Here is a 16,993-nt window from a genome sequence, read left to right as displayed (position 1 = left end):
ATGAGCGTAGGCACGTCCCTGCACACCCGGCCATTGCTTGTACATGGTGGATCCTGGCGACCAATCAAAACACTTCAATTCTGCAACTTTGTAGCTCGACAAATATTCCGGGTTGGCAGCTCACAGCTTTCGCTGATTCCATCAGACTAGCAGCCTTCATGTTGCGCCCCAGAGTAGATCATGCTCAGGTGTAGGATATGGAAAGTACGTCGAAACCCATTGTCAGCCTGCTAAATTGCCGTTCTTTCGAGGCTAACACAAATCGTGTAGGATCGGAGCAGTGCGTACGTCTGCGCCTTCTGTCGTCACCCCGCCCTGGCGACACAGCGTGACATAGGTCGCCGTAGCTATTCAGACACACCGAAGCCAACGCCGAATGCTGGTGGATTTCCTGGAGGCTGGGGAAGCAGTAGTGGCATTCCGCGACCTTCCGGTCCGACAGTCAGTTCCGGTTGGGGGAAACCATCATTCGGAGGCGGTTCGCCGCCGGCCAACACGAATGGCTCGGCCACTTCGAACCCTGATGCCCAACAGACGAATAACGAGTCGGCCGACGACGGGCTACTGCCCCACGAACGCGCTGCGAAACTGAGAATAAAGAAGTCGCAACCGACGCCACCACTGACCCCGCCACCTCAACCTCTGAAGACTGCAGCGAGCTTCGGGGAAAGCTCGTCACCTCGAGAGGGAACCCGAAGCAGTTTGGGTACGGGTCTGAACAAGGCTCGCGTACCGTCCAAAGGCTTCTCGGAAAGGCCACCCTCCGGCCTTGGTGGTTCAGGCGGACTAGGTGGTCGGGGATTAGGCCTCGGCAGCGAAAGGAAACCTGGACCCCTGCATCGTTCAAGAGACCAACCAGACAGGAAGCGCGGCGATGCAAATGGCTCTCAGTTAGCCGACTGGAGGCACAAAGAACTTGGCAGGAATTCATTTGGAGCCGACAAAAAATCACACAGCACACCGGTACCGCATCACCGCCATGCCGCCAGCAAGGGGCTCGGTAGGCCATTGCCAGAAAGGCCACAACAAAGCCAGGCAAAGGTCGAGGACGAAGCTTCAGACAAGCCTGCGGAATGGGGTTTGCTTGCCAGGAGAGTCAACCCTCCTCCTAGTGTGGAGGAGTCCTCGCCAACTCCTCCGCCACCTACGAGTGGATGGAATGACGAGGCCCCGAAGAAAACTTCGCCTGCCACGAACCCAATCACCAAAGACACATTCTTCGCCAAGTTTCAGGAACACATGGAGAGCAGGCCGAAGCCACCCGCTCGGCGCTCTCTGGAAACCGAGCCGGACGGAGTTGTCGAGGAATATGTTGCAGTAGACGTGGCCGAAAATCGCGAGAATCGCCTCGATGAGTCCTATGAGATCGAACGTGATGCTAGAAAGCGTGGTAAGTCTGGTGCACGTCGTGGAGATGCTTTCAACTCGTCCCGTGGGAAAAAGTCGTATGCACAAAAAAGGTGGGAGGATCAGAACGAGGAATGGGACGAGACGACCGCCAGGGAGATTGCTGAACGCCGCCGGCAAAAGGCCGAGGAAAAGGCCCGGAGAAAGGCGGAGGCGGAGGCTGCCGCCGCATCACAAACCATCTTTTTGCCCGAATTCATCAGCATCGGTAATCTGGGATCGGCGCTCAAGATGAAACCCAAGTACTTCCTGAGAGCTTTGACGGAAATGGGCTTCGAGGACATCACTGAGGAGAGTATCATGACGGGAGAGACTGCTTCTCTTGTGGCTATGGAATTCGGATTCGAGGCGACAGTCGACACTGGAGGAGACAGAGACCTGAGGCCTCGTCCACCACCAGAGGATATGTCGACGCTGCCGCCGCGGCCCCCTGTTGTCACCATTATGGGGCACGTTGACCACGGCAAGACGACGCTGCTCGACTACCTCAGAAAGTCGTCCGTCGCAGCTCAGGAGCATGGCGGCATTACCCAACACATCGGAGCTTTCATGGTGAAGATGTCCTCTGGCAAGCTCATCACATTCCTTGATACGCCCGGTCATGCTGCGTTCTTGACCATGCGCCAACGTGGTGCAAATGTCACTGATATCGTGGTCTTGGTTGTTGCTGCTGACGATAGTGTCAAGCCGCAGACCCTGGAAGCTTTAAAGCATGCCAGGGCAGCAAAGGTGCCAATCATCGTGGCTATCAACAAGATTGACAAGGAAGATGCCCGTCCTGATCAAGTCAAGGCGGACCTTTCTCGTCATGGTGTTGAGATTGAAGACTTTGGTGGCGATGTTCAAGTAGTGTGTGTAAGCGGAAAGACGGGCAAAGGCATGGACGAGCTCGAGGAGAACATTGGCGCGCTCGCGGAAATTCAGGATATGCGTGCCGAACAAGACGGCATGGCGGAGGCCTGGGTTCTCGAAGCCAGTGTCAAACCCCACGGAAAGTCTGCCAACATTCTTGTCAAGCGTGGTACGCTGCGCCCAGGCGACCACATCGTCGCGGGGACTACGTGGGCCAGAATCCGTATGCTGCGAAACGAAGCGGGCCAGGAGCTGAGTGAAGCACCCCCAGGCACACCTGTCGAGGTTCTTGGTTGGAGAGAGCAGCTGCCCGCTGCTGGAGACGAGGTTCTTCAGGCCCCTACCGAAGACCGAGCGAGAACGGCCATCAGCTACCGTGAAGAAATGCGTGAGAGAGAGGCATCATCGAAACAGCTGGCAGAGCAAGAGCAACGCGAACGTGAAGCAAAGGCCGCCGCAGAGGCACAGGCGGCTGGTGAGGTAGGTGAAGAAGATGCAGAAGGCTCGACAACCCAGGTCATCAACTTTGCGGTTAGAGGCGACGTTGTTGGCTCCGTTGAAGCTGTGTGCGCGACCATCAACGAGATTGGAAACAATGAAGTCAAAGCTCGCATTCTTTGGTCTGCGGCCGGCCAAGTATCCGAAACCGATATTGAGCATGCAGCGGCATCAAACAGCACTGTTGTCAATTTCAACAGCACTATTCCGGGCCACATCAAGGCAATGGCTGAGGAGAAGGGGGTCAAGCTGATTGACCATTCAGTTATCTATCACCTAGCGGATGATGTCAAGCAGGTCATGTCAGAACGCTTGGCACCCAAGATCACCCAGAAGGTGACTGGAGAGGCTGATATTCTCCAAGTCTTCCCCATCAACGTAAAGGGACGTGTGTTCAAGAACATTGCTGGATGCAGGGTCAGAAATGGAATGATCACGCGGTCGAACAGCGTACGCATCATCCGCAAGGGAGAGAAGATCTTTGACGGTATGTTGTCCGCAGAAAACCAGGCAAACCATTTACTAATATTCTTTACAGGCAAGGTTGAAACGCTCAAGCATGGAAAGAAGGACATGTCCGAGATCAGGAAGGGTTCCGAATGTGGCATCTCCTTCGATGGTTTCACTGATTTCCAGATAGGAGATCAAATACAGTGCTACGACGAAGTGAAAGAGAAGCGAAGCTTGTAAGATATTGGAAAACTCAACACTTGTACAAGACAAAAGGAACTGCATAGAAACGAAACGGTAGAGGGCACACACACTGTCATCCACAAAGCTCAACACTATTTCACTGTAGAAAACTAGTCATTAATGGTCTTGCACCAATCACCACGTAACCAATTCTCAGTGCTTCAAGGTGAATTTTGTTGGTCCTCATTACCACCGCTTGGGCGCGGAAACTATGTTGGACGAGAATGACTTGCTGGTCACTGTCGACTGGGAGCGCTCCTTTTCGAGCTTGGTCAAGCCAATTTTGTCAGTGACTGGTGTTGCATTGATGATATTGTCAAAGTCATCATCATCTTCGCCATTGTCCGAGTCTGGTTCGATGTCTGAGTCGGGTTTCAGCGTTTGCGGCCGAGGAATCGATTCAGGCTTCTTCTTTCCCGACGCTGAGGGGTTAGCGAAAGTCTTTGACGCCAGCACCTTGCGACGGATCTCTTCCATTGCCGCGTCTTCGTCGCTATCGTCGGATATCGCATATGGATCTCTTTCTTCTTCCTCGCTTTCTTGCGTCTTCTCAGGCTTCTTTCCGAGGTAAATGCCGTCAACGCTGTCACCGTCTCCTGATTCGTCTCCACTTCCATCTCCATCGTCGTCGTCGTCGTCGTCGTCTTCTTCTTCGTCATCGGAATCGGGTATCACTCTGCGATTTGTGTTTCCGCCCTTCCACATGTCATCGGCGTCGCCCGCCTCCCTGCTCTCTGCATATTCCTTGTCCAGCCGATCCATCCACTCGTCCTGCACCTTCTTGACACCCTTCTCGTCCTCGCTCGCAGCATACTTCTTCAGTAGGCTTCCATTGATCTCCAGGAAAGCTTCACCATACGAAAACGGCGCAAGGACCTGCTCCGCCCACTCGGGATGACCGCAGATGTAGAACGCCGCTGCGAGAGCCTCAACGCAGTTCAACCGCCACGGCTTGCCGTAGTTGACGGTGTTAGCCGCAACGAGATACGGCAGCAGACGCTCACATTTTCCGCCAACCTTGCCCCACTGGATCTCTTGCATGCGCGCCCAACTACACTCGACAACGGCAGCGCCGTACTGCTCCATGAGGTCGCGATCTGCGGGTGAGACCGTATGCTTGCCGTTGGGTGTGATAATGACGCCGTTGTGTTTCTGGCCGACATGTAAGTCGCGCATCATTCCCATACGGATCAGCTTCTTTCCGGAGCATCGTTTGGGATCGCAATGGCCGAGATCCCAGCAGGCGGCTTTAAACGTTGGACGGGAGGAGGGATGGCCATCTTCATCATCATCGTCGCCGGCCCGAGGCTGTCGAGGGCGCGGAGGGCCCGAGTGGTGGTTCTTGCGACCGCGGGAGCTGAAGTTGTCTTTCTTGTGCCGGACCATGTTTGGAGTGCTCATGGGTTGTGAGGTCGTGGCAGGGACGCTTTCCAAAAGAGCTAAGCCCTTCCAAAGATGCCCGGTTTGGCGGGGTAGTGGGGGGCCAAAAGGGCGATAAGACGAAAAATTCGATAAAGAGCTCTTATGCAACTATACGCAGCTAACCCCAAATAAGGCAAGGAAGTCCACCATGAAGCACAGGCCACTCGTTGGAGTCGAGGTGGCTCCAGTCCAGTGGCCTCCCGCGGCGGCTGTCACCGTACGTAAGGTACACTAGCCCCTCGTCATTCGGCCACAGTCTACAGATACCTACCCAAGGGCTCAAGAGGGATGCCTGCGCCGACCTAATTCAATCTGTCCAATTCCTAGGCGTTTGCTCGGCCAGCTCTTGAACTTCAACGGCTACCCGTCTGTAATGCCTTTCGCGCCCTAGCCTTTGACGAGGACGACGACGAAAACGAGAAATCCCTCCCGCCAAGATAGCTCCCTTACCACCACGTTCAAGGCCGCACCCGAATACCAATACCGTCACGATGGAGGCCGCATCAGCTCGTGCTGCGGCCCGCGACCGCTGGGGCGAGATGGGCAGTCCGACGCCGTCGCAGCTGCAGCGCTTCATTCAGGCCGCTTGCAGCCCAGAGAACTATGAGCCGAACCTTGCCTTGAACCTGGAGATTTCCGATCTGATCAACTCCAAGAAGGGCTCCGCCCCGCGCGAGGCCGCCGTCGCCATAGTCAGCTACATCAACCACCGCAACCCCAACGTGGCCCTTCTGGCTCTCAACTTGCTTGACATCTGTGTTAAGAATTGTGGCTATCCCTTTCACTTGCAGATTAGCACCAAGGAGTTCCTCAATGAGCTGGTCAGAAGGTTCCCCGAGCGACCGCCGATACGGGCGACGAGAGTGCAAATGAAGATCCTGGAGGCCATCGAGGAGTGGAGGAGTACGATATGCGAAACAAGCAGGTACAAAGAAGACTTGGGTTTCATTCGGGACATGCATCGTCTTTTGAGTTACAAGGGTTACACCTTTCCCGAAGTCAGGCGGGACGACGCGGCGGTGTTGAATCCTAGCGACGTAAGTGTCTCCCTGCTGCGCGAGATATTGCATCGCATGCTGATCAACGCAGAACCTGAAATCAGCTGAAGAGATGGAGGAAGAGGAGCGCGAAGCGCAATCCGCCAAGCTGCAGGAGCTGATCCGTAGAGGCACCCCGGAGGACTTGCAGGAGGCCAACCGGCTGATGAAGATCATGGCTGGCTACGATACTCGTTCCAAGACTGACTACCGCGCTAAGGCTGCTCAGGAGGTCGCGAAGATTCAGGCCAAGGCACGTCTGCTGGAGGAGAGACTTGAAGCCTTCCAACAGGGCGACACGATGCAGGATGGAGACGTGTTCTCTGAGCTCGCTGCAGCTTTGCAGAGTGCGCAGCCCAAGATTCAAAAGATGTGTGAAGAAGAGTCGGATGACCACGAAGCCGTCGCAAAACTCCTCGAGATCAACGACAGTATACACCGGACTGTCGAGCGGTACAAGCTCATGAAGAAGGGCGACTTGGAGGCGGCGAAGAAGGTGGCCAGCGGCGCACCACTACCCACCACTTCAGGCTCTTCCAAGAGCGCAACGCAAGAGCTGTCCTTGATCGACTTTGACGGAGAGGCGGACGCTGCCAATGGCTCATCTTCCGCACAGCCCACGTCGCAGTCAACTGGTATCGAGAACGACCTCCTCGGGTTGTCTATGGGCGACTCAGCGAGTTATGGTCAAGGAGGCGCTCTAACACTCGGCTTCGGGGCGAATTCCAGTAAGTTTCCACTCACAAGATACGAGCTCTTACTGACAGAACCAGATGTCCCTGGGCCCGCATTGCTGTCCAGTATGACGGAGGCTAATTCCGCAAAAGGACCCATGAGTAATTCAACGACACCCCAGCCGCCAGCCTTCTCCCAGTTTGCTTCTTTTACGTCCCCCACCGCGTCCCAGTCTGGCACGCCCCAGCCGCCTGTAATGTCTGCTTTCAAGCCGCCACAGCAAGCCGCGGCCACGTCTGATCCCTTCGCTGCCCTTGGATCTCCTTCGTTTCCCTCCAAACCCTCTACCCCTGCTCCAGCACCTCAACCCGCGCCGGCTGCGCCGGCCGCAAATGACGACGACGAATGGGCTTTCTCGTCTGCACTCCCTCCCGACCAGCCTAGCCTTCCCAAGGAGCACAGAGCCACCATCAGCGAGTCTACTGTAAAGATTGAGATGATGGCTGGAAGAGTTGGGCCTGGCAACTCCCTCAACTTTAGCTTTGCTTTTTCCAACAGCTCTGCGCAGCCAGTGACCGAGCTTCACTTCCAACTCGCGGCGACAAAGGTGAGTAGCTGTCACGATCATACTTCTCGCACACACTGATATACCACAGGGATACGAACTGCAACTTAAGCCCCAAACCGGGCGTGCACTAGAACCTAAACAGAGCAGAGGCGTGACTCAAGCTGCGGAGGTATGGCATGCTGGTGATAAGAATCGTAAAGTGCAGTCCATCAAGCTGCGATGGAGGGTGTCGTACAAAGTAGGCGCGGAGCAAAAGAACGAAATGGGCGAGATCCAGGAGTTTAGTATCGCATGATGGGGCCATGGGTGTTGAGCTGCTTCAGAAGCGACGAAGTTTATGTTATTGGAGGTGAGCTGTGAAAAAGAGGTATAGAATTTAGGGTATTCGAAGATACTAAGGGGAAGGCAGTCAGTCTCTCCGCCAGATACTTCTCTGTCGTGGTACAGCTTCTTTCTTTCGTCCCCAGGCAGAAAAACACTGAAAGCCAGTAATGTGAGAGGGTGGATGGTAAGGTGAATGCCAAAGCTGCCGTAGGGGCGTCGCCTGGTTGAGCTCGGGGGGGGGGAGAGCTCTGGGCCGACCCCTTATCTATAACTTCCCCGGAATGGATTGTCGAAAGTGAAACTTGGGCGAGTGGTAGGTTATTAGCCGTCTTAACTGATGGGAGTGAACACCAATCGCAGACCCTTGGGTTCGCGCCTCGGCTGAAGCGACCCTGTGCAGTTCTGAGCGTTGTTAACTTAACGAGAGCTGTTACGCGAAGGGGCCAGATGGATGCTGAGGTAAGTTTTCGTACTTTTCTCTATTGGCAAAATTCGATTCTACGTTTATCTTGAGGTTTTCACTACATTTTTTGATGCGGGTTGATTGGGAAAGAGGTTCCTGCCTTCTGCTTCTGACGAAGGCAGGAGGCGGTGGTTTTGGTGATGCTTTCGGTGAAGCCAGGTGAAGGACCGGGCCGAGTGGATACTGCATGGTCTGTGCAGTCACATGGTCCGGAGGGCGGGTGTGGGGCAGGCAGTACACGGTGCCGTGGATGCAGTACGATGACTTCAGCTCAGAGCATCAGATGATTTCCATGCGCATGATTTTCTTCCTCAAATTTCAGCAACCTTGAACTCCCCGCCGCATAAAATAAGAGCCTGTCCTTTCGTTTTCTTCCCTACCAAACGGGTCGCAAAGTCATACAACACGGCGATGGGTCTCGACGACGACCACCGCAGCCACAGATCGCGGTGCACGCGCGACGAGGACGAGGAGGAGCGACCACGCAGAGACACAAAAGACAGAGACGGCCACCGGCGCAGACGCAGCCGAGAAACGGAGGGGGCTCGCAACTCGGACAGGCACAGGGAAAGGCGGAGGTCACGATCACGAGACAAACGTGAGAGGCGGCGTTCACGCACACCAGACCCTTCGGCACGCAAACGATCCTGCTCACGAGACCGCGACCGCGACCGCGACCGAGAAAGGCGCAGGGAGCGATCCCCACGAGACGACGACCGAAGGAGCAGCGGGAAGGAACTGAAACGTCGACGCCGCGACGATGGATCGGAAGCAGACGACTCCACACGAACGCGCGCCAGTCCCCTCCGTCGCGCGGGGCCGCTCCCTTCGCAAGACGACTCCTTTGCCGTGTCCAAGGGCGAGGAGCCCGAGAAGCCAAAGGAGAAGCCGAACCTGCGCACGACTGGCGTTCTGGCCGCGGCGTCAAACTCGGTGCAACAGGCGGATGGAACGTCGATTGTTCTCAAATACCACGAGCCCGCAGAGGCGCGCAAGTCGCCGGCGAAGGACCAGTGGAAGCTTTTTGTCTTCAAGGGGAACGACATTGTTGACACAATTGACTTGAACCTGCGCAGCTGCTGGCTTATTGGGCGCGAGGCGGCGGTTGTAGATATGATGGCGGAACATCCAAGCATCAGCAAGCAGCATGCTGTTATCCAATTCCGACATGTCGAGAAGCGCAACGAGTTTGGAGACCGTATCGGAAAGGTCAAGCCCTACCTGATTGACCTCGAAAGCGCCAATGGAACGGTCCTCAACGGAGATAAGGTGGCTGACAGCCGGTACTATGAGCTTAGGGACAAGGACATGATAAAGCTGGGGCACAGTACGCGAGAATACGTCCTCATGTTGGCACCCAAAAACTAAGGGGCTTGGGCAAGCTGAGATGGAGGACGGTACTTGGCGCCATGGAAAGGCCAAGAGGAACGTGAGACTCGATGGAGAGTCTGAAAATGAACGGAGGTTGGAGCCCCGAGTATGAGAAGATCGCATTAGAATAGGCCGAGCGCAAGGTTTTGTGTGGATCGTAGGCCTTGCAAGCCACTCAGGGGGCTTTTGGGAAGGGTAATTTGCCATGACATCGCACGTTGGTCATATGGGCATCATCAGGGGTTAGAAAGTCATGGAATAAACATTGAAATAGGCCACCTTCGTATTGAGGGTTGTCCTTGCTGTCTCTCAAATTGTCGGACAGCCAACCACACGTTCTGCGAAAGGACTCTAGAAAAGCGTAACAAAAGAAAACTCCACGTATTTTGTTGTATCAGTGCCTATCTTATGCTAATGAAATAAAAACACAACATGGCGCCGAATACCGAGCTTCAAGCCTCTGGCAAGGCCATCTCTAAATCATCAAGCCAATGTGTTGAGATCAACTTTTCCAGCATGCGTATGGCGCTCCATCAAAGAATACCCAGTCCCACAGGCACCGGTTCAGAACCTGCACTCTCATGGCCGGCTCGTACGGCGCGCGCATCGTCTACCGCCTCTATAGCAGCTCGATCCACTCGATCCAGTCTATCTCGAGCTTCCCTCGCTCTGCGGCCGGCGGCTTCGAGATCGACAGGTACTTCACCGAAGGCAATGACCCTACCATCGTCAACTCGAATACCACCTGATCCTGACCGACTCATGCTCTCACCATCGGCTCCGATCTGAGGGCTAGTCCTGGGACTCGAAATATCTGGACTGTCTTGTTGCGAACGGAAACTTGGCATTTGCGCAGTGGGCAGATATCGATGAGCAGGCACATTGCTACCACCAAAGAGCGAATCGCCTCGACGATGGGTTCTTCTACGTTCCCAGGCGTGGTACGAGGTAGGTGGCATATCAATCGGCTGAAGACGCGGCGAGGGCTCTGTCTCGACGACAGAGGGGGCACGTGGGCGACTCAGATTTGTCCTGGCACCACCGCTATTGCTACTTCGAGGAGTGCCTGATGATTCTGTCAAGCCGACAACATGCGGGTTTGAGCTCGGGTTCCGAGACATTGGCTGTGATGTGTATCCTCCTGGTGGTCTTGCGAAGGTGGGACTCAGAGGGGTCATTGTTGCAGGCGACGAAACATTAACAGCCGGGTGACCGAGACTCGCGTCTGACCACGACAGGGGCTCATCATAGTCCGCTTCTGGGTAGTACGACTCAGTTGCTTGTTGGGATGCGTATTGCCGTTCTGGAGCTGTTTGCCACAGGCTACTTAAGCTGTTCGTAACGATCGGTAAGCCTGGAGGATAAAACGGTGCAAACTGTGCTCCAGGACTGGAACTGGCCGTCCTGACACCTCCTTGATATGTGGTTGGGGGATGCTCCGCTGATGTCGATGGCTGTGACTTGAGAGAGTCTTTGGATCGCTTGGACCTCGCTTTCCCTTTGGCTTCTGCTTTTGGTTCACCAGGAGACCCTCTGAGGCGTTGCAGAATGGAAGACACAAAGTTGTGTGACGGCGATGGGGTCTTGTGAACGACTGTCTCTTGTGAGATAGACGATGGTCGGTTGCCTTTCGGGCTGTTTCCGATACTAGTCCGAAGTTGATTTTCCTTCAATCTTCCGGAACGGGCCTGTGCAGGCAGCTCGACAGTCCGCAAGCTGTTGACCGACATAGTGTCGTAATTCACCCTTCGATCCAGAGTCCCTGCCCTGGATGGAGGACATGAGAAGGTAGGGGATGGCGGCAATTCGTCCTCAACTGCTGTCCCAGAGAGTGCCTGGGCGTAGCTTGTCCTCCCCAGCACTGGCCACGGTTTTGTGCCATTGCCAGTGCTGGAGCTTCGCCCTTTGTCTTGGATGTGGCCTCCACCACGGGGTGGAGGAGGCGATGCCTGTTTAATGTGCATAAGCTCAAGTTCGGCGTCACTTCTGGCGGAGATACGGGAATGACTTGGTGAACGGCCGCCTCTGACAGAACCTGGCGGAGATATGAGGCCGCGTGCAGACTCTCGGCTAACACTAGTACGAGGATCTTTCACAGAAGTTTCTCTCCATGCACCTCCGCGGTCGTGGTATCGTCGCTGTTCCTGCTTCTTCACGGATCGATGCTTCCTAACGACTGTCCATTCAGGGTCGGCTGGATCGTCAAAAGACGCGTCAACTGTGTCTGGAGGGTATGGGACAACTGTTCGACTGTCGGAAAAGTGGTCGTCGTACCGGGTCCCTGGACTGTAGGCCGGCGGCCGCGGTGTAGAATATGCGTCGTCGCTGTCTGCTTGAGGCACGTACGGCATGGTCGCATCTGGCCCGCGACCGTCAGACGCGTTCGACGTATTTGTGGATTCCGAAGATAGGCTGTTCGTACGCTCAAAGACTGAACAGTGATCTAGGACCTCCTTGCCGTCGACGATACCGGCCGAAATCGCCCTCTGTAAGCCATCTATCTCTTTCGGTAGCTTCGAGAGCTTGCTTTTCAGATTCTGTCTGAGTGATGCTAGCTCTGCAGCGACGTCTTTGGAAACGTCTTTAGATTTGTAGTGCCGATCCAAGTGTTCCATCAGCTTCCTCCCGTGTATAGCGTATCTTCTGTAGTCGTCAGGCAAACCAGTCGTTGGGTCCTTCTTCATCCGATCATCGGCTGCCTCAAAAGAGAGGCAGAAGATGCGGGCTGCTCGAGCAAGCCAGAATTCCAACTGCTTCTCTTCCGCAAGGAGCTGGATGAAAAACGCTTGGACGACGCTGTGGATTCGGAGGACATCTAGTGGCTCTGCCGCCGGATCGCCGCTGCGTTCAGAGGTTCGCGAGCTTGAAGACGGTATATCATCCATTTCGCTCCTCTCAATGAGTGCAAACCTGATGAGTGTGATGAAGGTCTTGTTCAAGCTGCGGGGCTTGCCGTTCGCATCTGTTCTGATTGGGGTGGCCCTGTCCAAAGCTTTCAGGCCAAGCGCGAGCATTTCTACCGGGACCAACTGGCTGAAGAAGCAGAGGATGTACATCAGATTCAGTGCGGATGTGTCTCCGAGAGTTTGAAGCTGATCTCGTATCGTCTTATACGCAGGCAGCATGCCGGGTCTGGGCTTGTCGCGGAAGGACTTGAGATACTTTGCAAGTGGCTCCCGAGTCGCATTCATCTGCTGGGCGGCAGCATGGATCATCAAGGGAAGGCGACCCATCAGCTGTACCAACTCTAAGGCACGTCTCAGGTCGTCGGATTTGTATGGCTGCCTCTTGCCCATCTCCTGGAGCAAGAGATCTCGAGCGGCTTGAGCCGGAAGGAGGCCAAGCTCCATGATGCTTGGGTTGTCCAGGAGATAGTTGCCTGGATCAGGCCGTTCCGTCGACGTCAGAATGAGGCTGGTGTTTTTACAGTCAGGAATAAAGTTGGTCACTTTGTCGTTGTCGAAGCGAATGCCGTCGAGGACTAGCAGCCAGCCGTTAAACTCGTTGAACCAATTTCGTACAATCTTCACCATCTTCTGGGGATCGGATAGGTCGTCTTTCTTCTCTTGGCCGACCCTCTGCCTGATAGCTTCGGTTTTGGCAATCCGCCAGAAGCCTTCTTCCATGTCCTGCACCGTGGTCGATCTTATCCAATATATACCGCCGGGATAGTCGTCCTTGTGATCGAATACGTATTGCCGTGCCAGGTGTGACTTTCCTGCTCCGGGAATTCCTTGGATCAAAACAGCTGACGTGCCTTCTGATCTTCGTCTTGTGTCCATCAGCATCCGATGAAGATCTCTATGCTCCTCCTCACGTCCCTTGAAAAACGCGTTGGGACGAAAACGGTCAGGGTGGATGAAAGGCGGCCATGAAGACCGTAAATCGGGCTGAGATTCCTCCTGGGAGGGGAAGGCCGTGGTGCTGGGCGTATCTGAGGACGAGATCAGTGGTGTCGAGTACGTTTCGCTCTGTCTCATGGATTAGCCATTAACTGCTATTCTAGGGCGGCGGAGCACTCACATATTCCCTCGTCCTCTCGGCAGCTTCTGTTTGAGCTCGCACCCTTTTGTCGTCTCGCTCGACGATCCACCGAGTCTGGATGACTGATGGAGATTCCCTCACCCAGTCACGAATGGCAGTCGAGACGTTGCGGTAGCCGGGTGCATGTTGGTCGGGAAATTTGCACATGCCAGAGTGGGTGGCCTCGATGCCGTAGTATGTAACCCCCGGCAGCTGTGGTCCAGCCGAGCGTGCGTCGACAACTAACATCCTAGGGAAGAGTAAGAGTCTGCTTTCCACCAAAGACTTAAATTGGGTGACTCACTTTGTGCCTTTGACATCAGTCTTGTGGTTTTCGTGGACCATGTGGATCTTGAACCGTTGATATATGTCGAGAAAGTGGATGTTGATATTTTGCAAGGTTTCATTGTCCTTTTTCAGAGTCTTGAGAAGTACGGACTCACTGTCGAAGAGCTTCCGAGGGATGATGGCGTCGGACATGTTCTGGATCATCTGGCCCCATTTCGCCATATCAGAGCCCCCATGAGGGGTGCCGAGGAAGACGATTCCGTAGGTAGAGACGAATATGGCTCTATAGTCCTCATGATTTCTGTCCTTGACGTCGTTGGAGTATAACAGACAACGTTTGACGAGGAGACCGCCCAGACTATGTGCCACCCAGATGATGGCATTATTAGAACTACCCTCGCTCTTGCGGTAGAGGGTCAGGGTAGTGACGAGGCTTTGAGCATGTTGATAAATGAAGTTGTCACTGGCGCTGTGGTCGTTCTTGGTTGAGTATACGTCAGCGTTATAGCCGTATACTAGGATATTGGCCTGAAGGCCTCTAAGTGACGTTGGGAGAAGATCTGCAGGCCAAAAAATACTGTGGTTATGGTCGTCCTTGGCCGTCCACGTATTCTTTGGGTCGCCGTTCAGACCGTGGACCAAAACGACATCGACATTGGCTTCAGGATGCGTATAGACAGCAGTGATCTCGAAGCGTGAAACGGTCTTCTGGAAAGACCCCTGTGAAAGTGTATTAGGAAAGGGGGGTGGAACACAGATGCTGAGCCGAGATCGAAGATACTCGACCGTAGAGGCAACTTACCATGCTTGCCTGCTCGGGCCCAGTAGGAGGGGACTCGACTTCCGCTGTATGCGCTACTGCAGCTTATTTGACGTCTATTCCGGTTGGCTTCTGGCGAGTATTTGGTGATGGACCATTCGACATCGACGGCTGAGGGGGAACCTTGCATGAACGTCGTCTTTATACGATCAGGGGCTCTCGCCCCAACCACTAAGTGTACCAAGCCTACAATACCTCACGGGAGGACGGGAACCAAGGCGAGGCGCGATGATGCGCGTCAGGCGGAGCCAATGATGCTCGCTGCCTGGTCTGCCTGTCTTGGAGCTCTATCGGGCCCCAGGCACTCTGGCGTCGTCACCTTCCCTCGTGTCGTCCGTCCTCGTCCTCGTCCTCGTCCTCGTCCCCGTCTTTGCCGTGTCCTCAGAGGTGTCCTCAGAGGTGTCCTCAGAGGTGTCCTCAGAGGTGTCCTCAGACACAGCAAGCAAGCTCAGGCGTGCGATGCTCAGGAAGCGGGGTGTAACACGCCGGGCGATCTGGTGACACAAGCATTGAATACCTTCCTAAATACAGGAGGGCGCGAGGTGTGTAAAAGAGAGAACAACGAATAAGAGCAGGATGTTTTGCTGGGTCGTGGTACGCAGTTGCAACAGAAGGCAGATGAGGCGCTGTTGCATTGTTAGTGGAGGGGAGTGGCCACTTGCTCTGGCACTTGCATCTGATGCGCCGCAGGTGCGCCCTTGCCGCACGCTACTGGCTTAATCTAAGTGCCCACCTGTAAGGGAAGGGAGGTAGGGTGTTTCCCCGTAGTGGCCCCCGCCTGCCCCCTAACTGCTGCTGTGCGTCGCGCGCCACAGATTTTCATCAACCCTGCCCATGCAGCATCGTCCGTCCTCCCTCATTGGGCAACGTTGCGCGCAGCCTCTGGAGTCCTCCTTCAGCCCGACTTGATTCATTCTTTCGTCACCTCCTCTGTTCAGAACGGAGCCGAAGCTCGTGATGAGGAAATGGAACATGCAGAGACGGCGCCAAAAGAAGAGCACGACACTAGCGCACTTGCCGTTCCGAAACATCAAACGGCGCCACCGATCTTGTCTTGCTTTTCCTGTCTTGCATTCTCTTTAGGTTCTGACCAGTGACTCTGTTCACCCGCCATGATCCTCGCTTCGTTTACACTGTTTTGCCCTGCCGAGGCACCTGTCTACAGCCAGTTGACTTGCGGGCGCATTTGACCCTGTTCGAGACGAGACGACAGCTCAAGTTATCAGATCAGACGAACACGAGCGGAAGCATCAACCAGCCAGTCAGACATCGTCGTCCGAACCGGCGCGTAGAGTGTCAAAAATCGAAAAACCAATACGAAGAGGCTCTGCCGTAAATCGATTGCCCAGCAAGAGCACCGCCTTGTTGCTTCGGTGAATATTCACGGTCGCAAGACCGATGACGTAACCAAATGTCACAGAACAACGCCTTTTTTTAATGTTTTCGTTTCTGGCGCCCAGGGCGAGGACAACTAGTTGACTCACGGTAGGAAATCGACAGAGTTTGTGGGAAGCCTCACTTGGGGCAAAATCGCTGGCATGTTCTCTTCTCTGAGCCCGAGTTGAGGGCGTGAGGTTTTTCAATGTTCAGACGACTGATCGGTGCACAATCCCGAAGCCTCATTCTTGGAAGAAGGTCTTCGTCCAACACAAGGCGATGTTTCTCTGCAAGTCCATTGATCATCACTGTACGACACGAAGCGCGGAGGAGGCGCATGCAACACCAACAACCCCCCCCCCCCCCCCCCCCCCTCCGGCACAGGCGGGGAATCCCGGCAGCTGCGACCCTGGCGTGCACTAAGGCAGGTTGAAGATCAACTTGAGTGTCTCGATGTGCCAATATGTAGGACAGAAAAAGCCTCCTTTGACAGCCCGACGACATCTCTAGGCCTAGCCTTCGCTTTCTCTATCGAGTGAGCCGGACATAAACTCCTTCCCTCGCGAGGCTCTTCCGAGATCGCGGCGACGGAGACGCCAGCTGACCTCGATGTGTGGGTCCCATATCCTGCTATGAGTCCGTCACGCCGTCTTGACTCAGACCAGCGCCTACAAACCTTCAACGGCCACCAGAGAGCATGCGCGCTGCCTCTGGCAACATCGGAGGCTGAGATCTCTCAAACGCCTTTCGGGGGCTTTCCTGCAAAGTTGGGCAAACTAGCCGGAGGATAACCTTGTACTCCTGTAATCCTCATCACTGGCGCCTAATTAGTCGTCAGTGCTGGGATTTCGCCCTCCAGCATGTCTTTACTTATTCCTCGCTATCCCGGTGTAGCACCATTAACGGCGTGCTGGCAGTTATGATTGGCGGTCGCGGCCTCTCCCCAAATGTGTCACACAATATTGCTGCTCTGACTTACAAGTTGTCTGTCAGAGCTTTTCCGGAAAAAAGCCACGAGGATACAGAGTTACATTTCTTCGGCAACAGAGAAATACATTGGTTACCTTCAGTGTCTGCCATCCTAATGCCCAACACAAGACCGAGAGGCAGTCTCGCCGTACATGAAGTTGTAGCGTATTCAAGCCTGGCCGAAAAGGTTGTCTGGCATCAGTCCC

At 54.7% G+C, this 16,993-nt stretch overlaps 5 protein-coding genes across 5 annotated transcripts; 3 read left to right on the top strand and 2 right to left on the bottom strand.

Moving 5' to 3' along the window:
• Positions 1-180: 180 nt before the first annotated feature.
• Positions 181-3,447, top strand: CGCA056_v006613 (Translation initiation factor IF-2; the record flags this gene model as incomplete). The annotated part of the gene is made up of 3 exons (XM_037321862.1): positions 181-204; positions 271-3,244; positions 3,296-3,447. 3 exons carry the CDS (start codon positions 181-183, stop codon positions 3,445-3,447), a joined length of 3,150 nt encoding a protein of 1,049 aa, XP_037180134.1.
• Positions 3,448-3,636: 189 nt separating this feature from the next.
• Positions 3,637-4,836, bottom strand: TSR3 (Ribosome biogenesis protein TSR3; the record flags this gene model as incomplete). Its single annotated transcript, XM_037321861.1, has 1 exon — positions 3,637-4,836. The coding sequence occupies one exon, from the start codon at positions 4,834-4,836 to the stop codon at positions 3,637-3,639; it is 1,200 nt and encodes a 399-aa protein (XP_037180133.1).
• A 527-nt stretch (positions 4,837-5,363) lies between these two features.
• CGCA056_v006611 (putative ADP-ribosylation factor-binding protein) lies at positions 5,364-7,447 on the top strand (the record flags this gene model as incomplete). The annotated part of the gene is made up of 4 exons (XM_037321860.1): positions 5,364-5,909; positions 5,962-6,637; positions 6,683-7,191; positions 7,241-7,447. 4 exons carry the CDS (start codon positions 5,364-5,366, stop codon positions 7,445-7,447), a joined length of 1,938 nt encoding a protein of 645 aa, XP_037180132.1.
• Positions 7,448-8,350: 903 nt separating this feature from the next.
• On the top strand, positions 8,351-9,307 carry SNIP1 (Smad nuclear-interacting protein 1; the record flags this gene model as incomplete). Its single annotated transcript, XM_037321859.1, has 1 exon — positions 8,351-9,307. One exon carries the CDS (start codon positions 8,351-8,353, stop codon positions 9,305-9,307), a length of 957 nt encoding a protein of 318 aa, XP_037180131.1.
• A 1,815-nt stretch (positions 9,308-11,122) lies between these two features.
• Positions 11,123-14,426, bottom strand: CGCA056_v006609 (Protein SERAC1; the record flags this gene model as incomplete). The annotated part of the gene is made up of 5 exons (XM_037321858.1): positions 11,123-11,259; positions 11,319-13,281; positions 13,334-13,583; positions 13,638-14,341; positions 14,424-14,426. The coding sequence occupies 5 exons, from the start codon at positions 14,424-14,426 to the stop codon at positions 11,123-11,125; spliced, it is 3,057 nt and encodes a 1,018-aa protein (XP_037179186.1).
• Between the last annotated feature and the right edge of the window lie 2,567 nt (positions 14,427-16,993).

Source organism: Colletotrichum aenigma (genome assembly GCF_013390185.1).
Source record: "Colletotrichum aenigma strain Cg56 chromosome Unknown KSG_Cg56_contig04, whole genome shotgun sequence".
In the NCBI taxonomy this organism is placed as follows: domain Eukaryota; kingdom Fungi; phylum Ascomycota; class Sordariomycetes; order Glomerellales; family Glomerellaceae; genus Colletotrichum; species Colletotrichum aenigma.
Note: the sequence above shows the minus strand (reverse complement) of the source record. Positions and strands in the feature narration are given on the sequence as shown.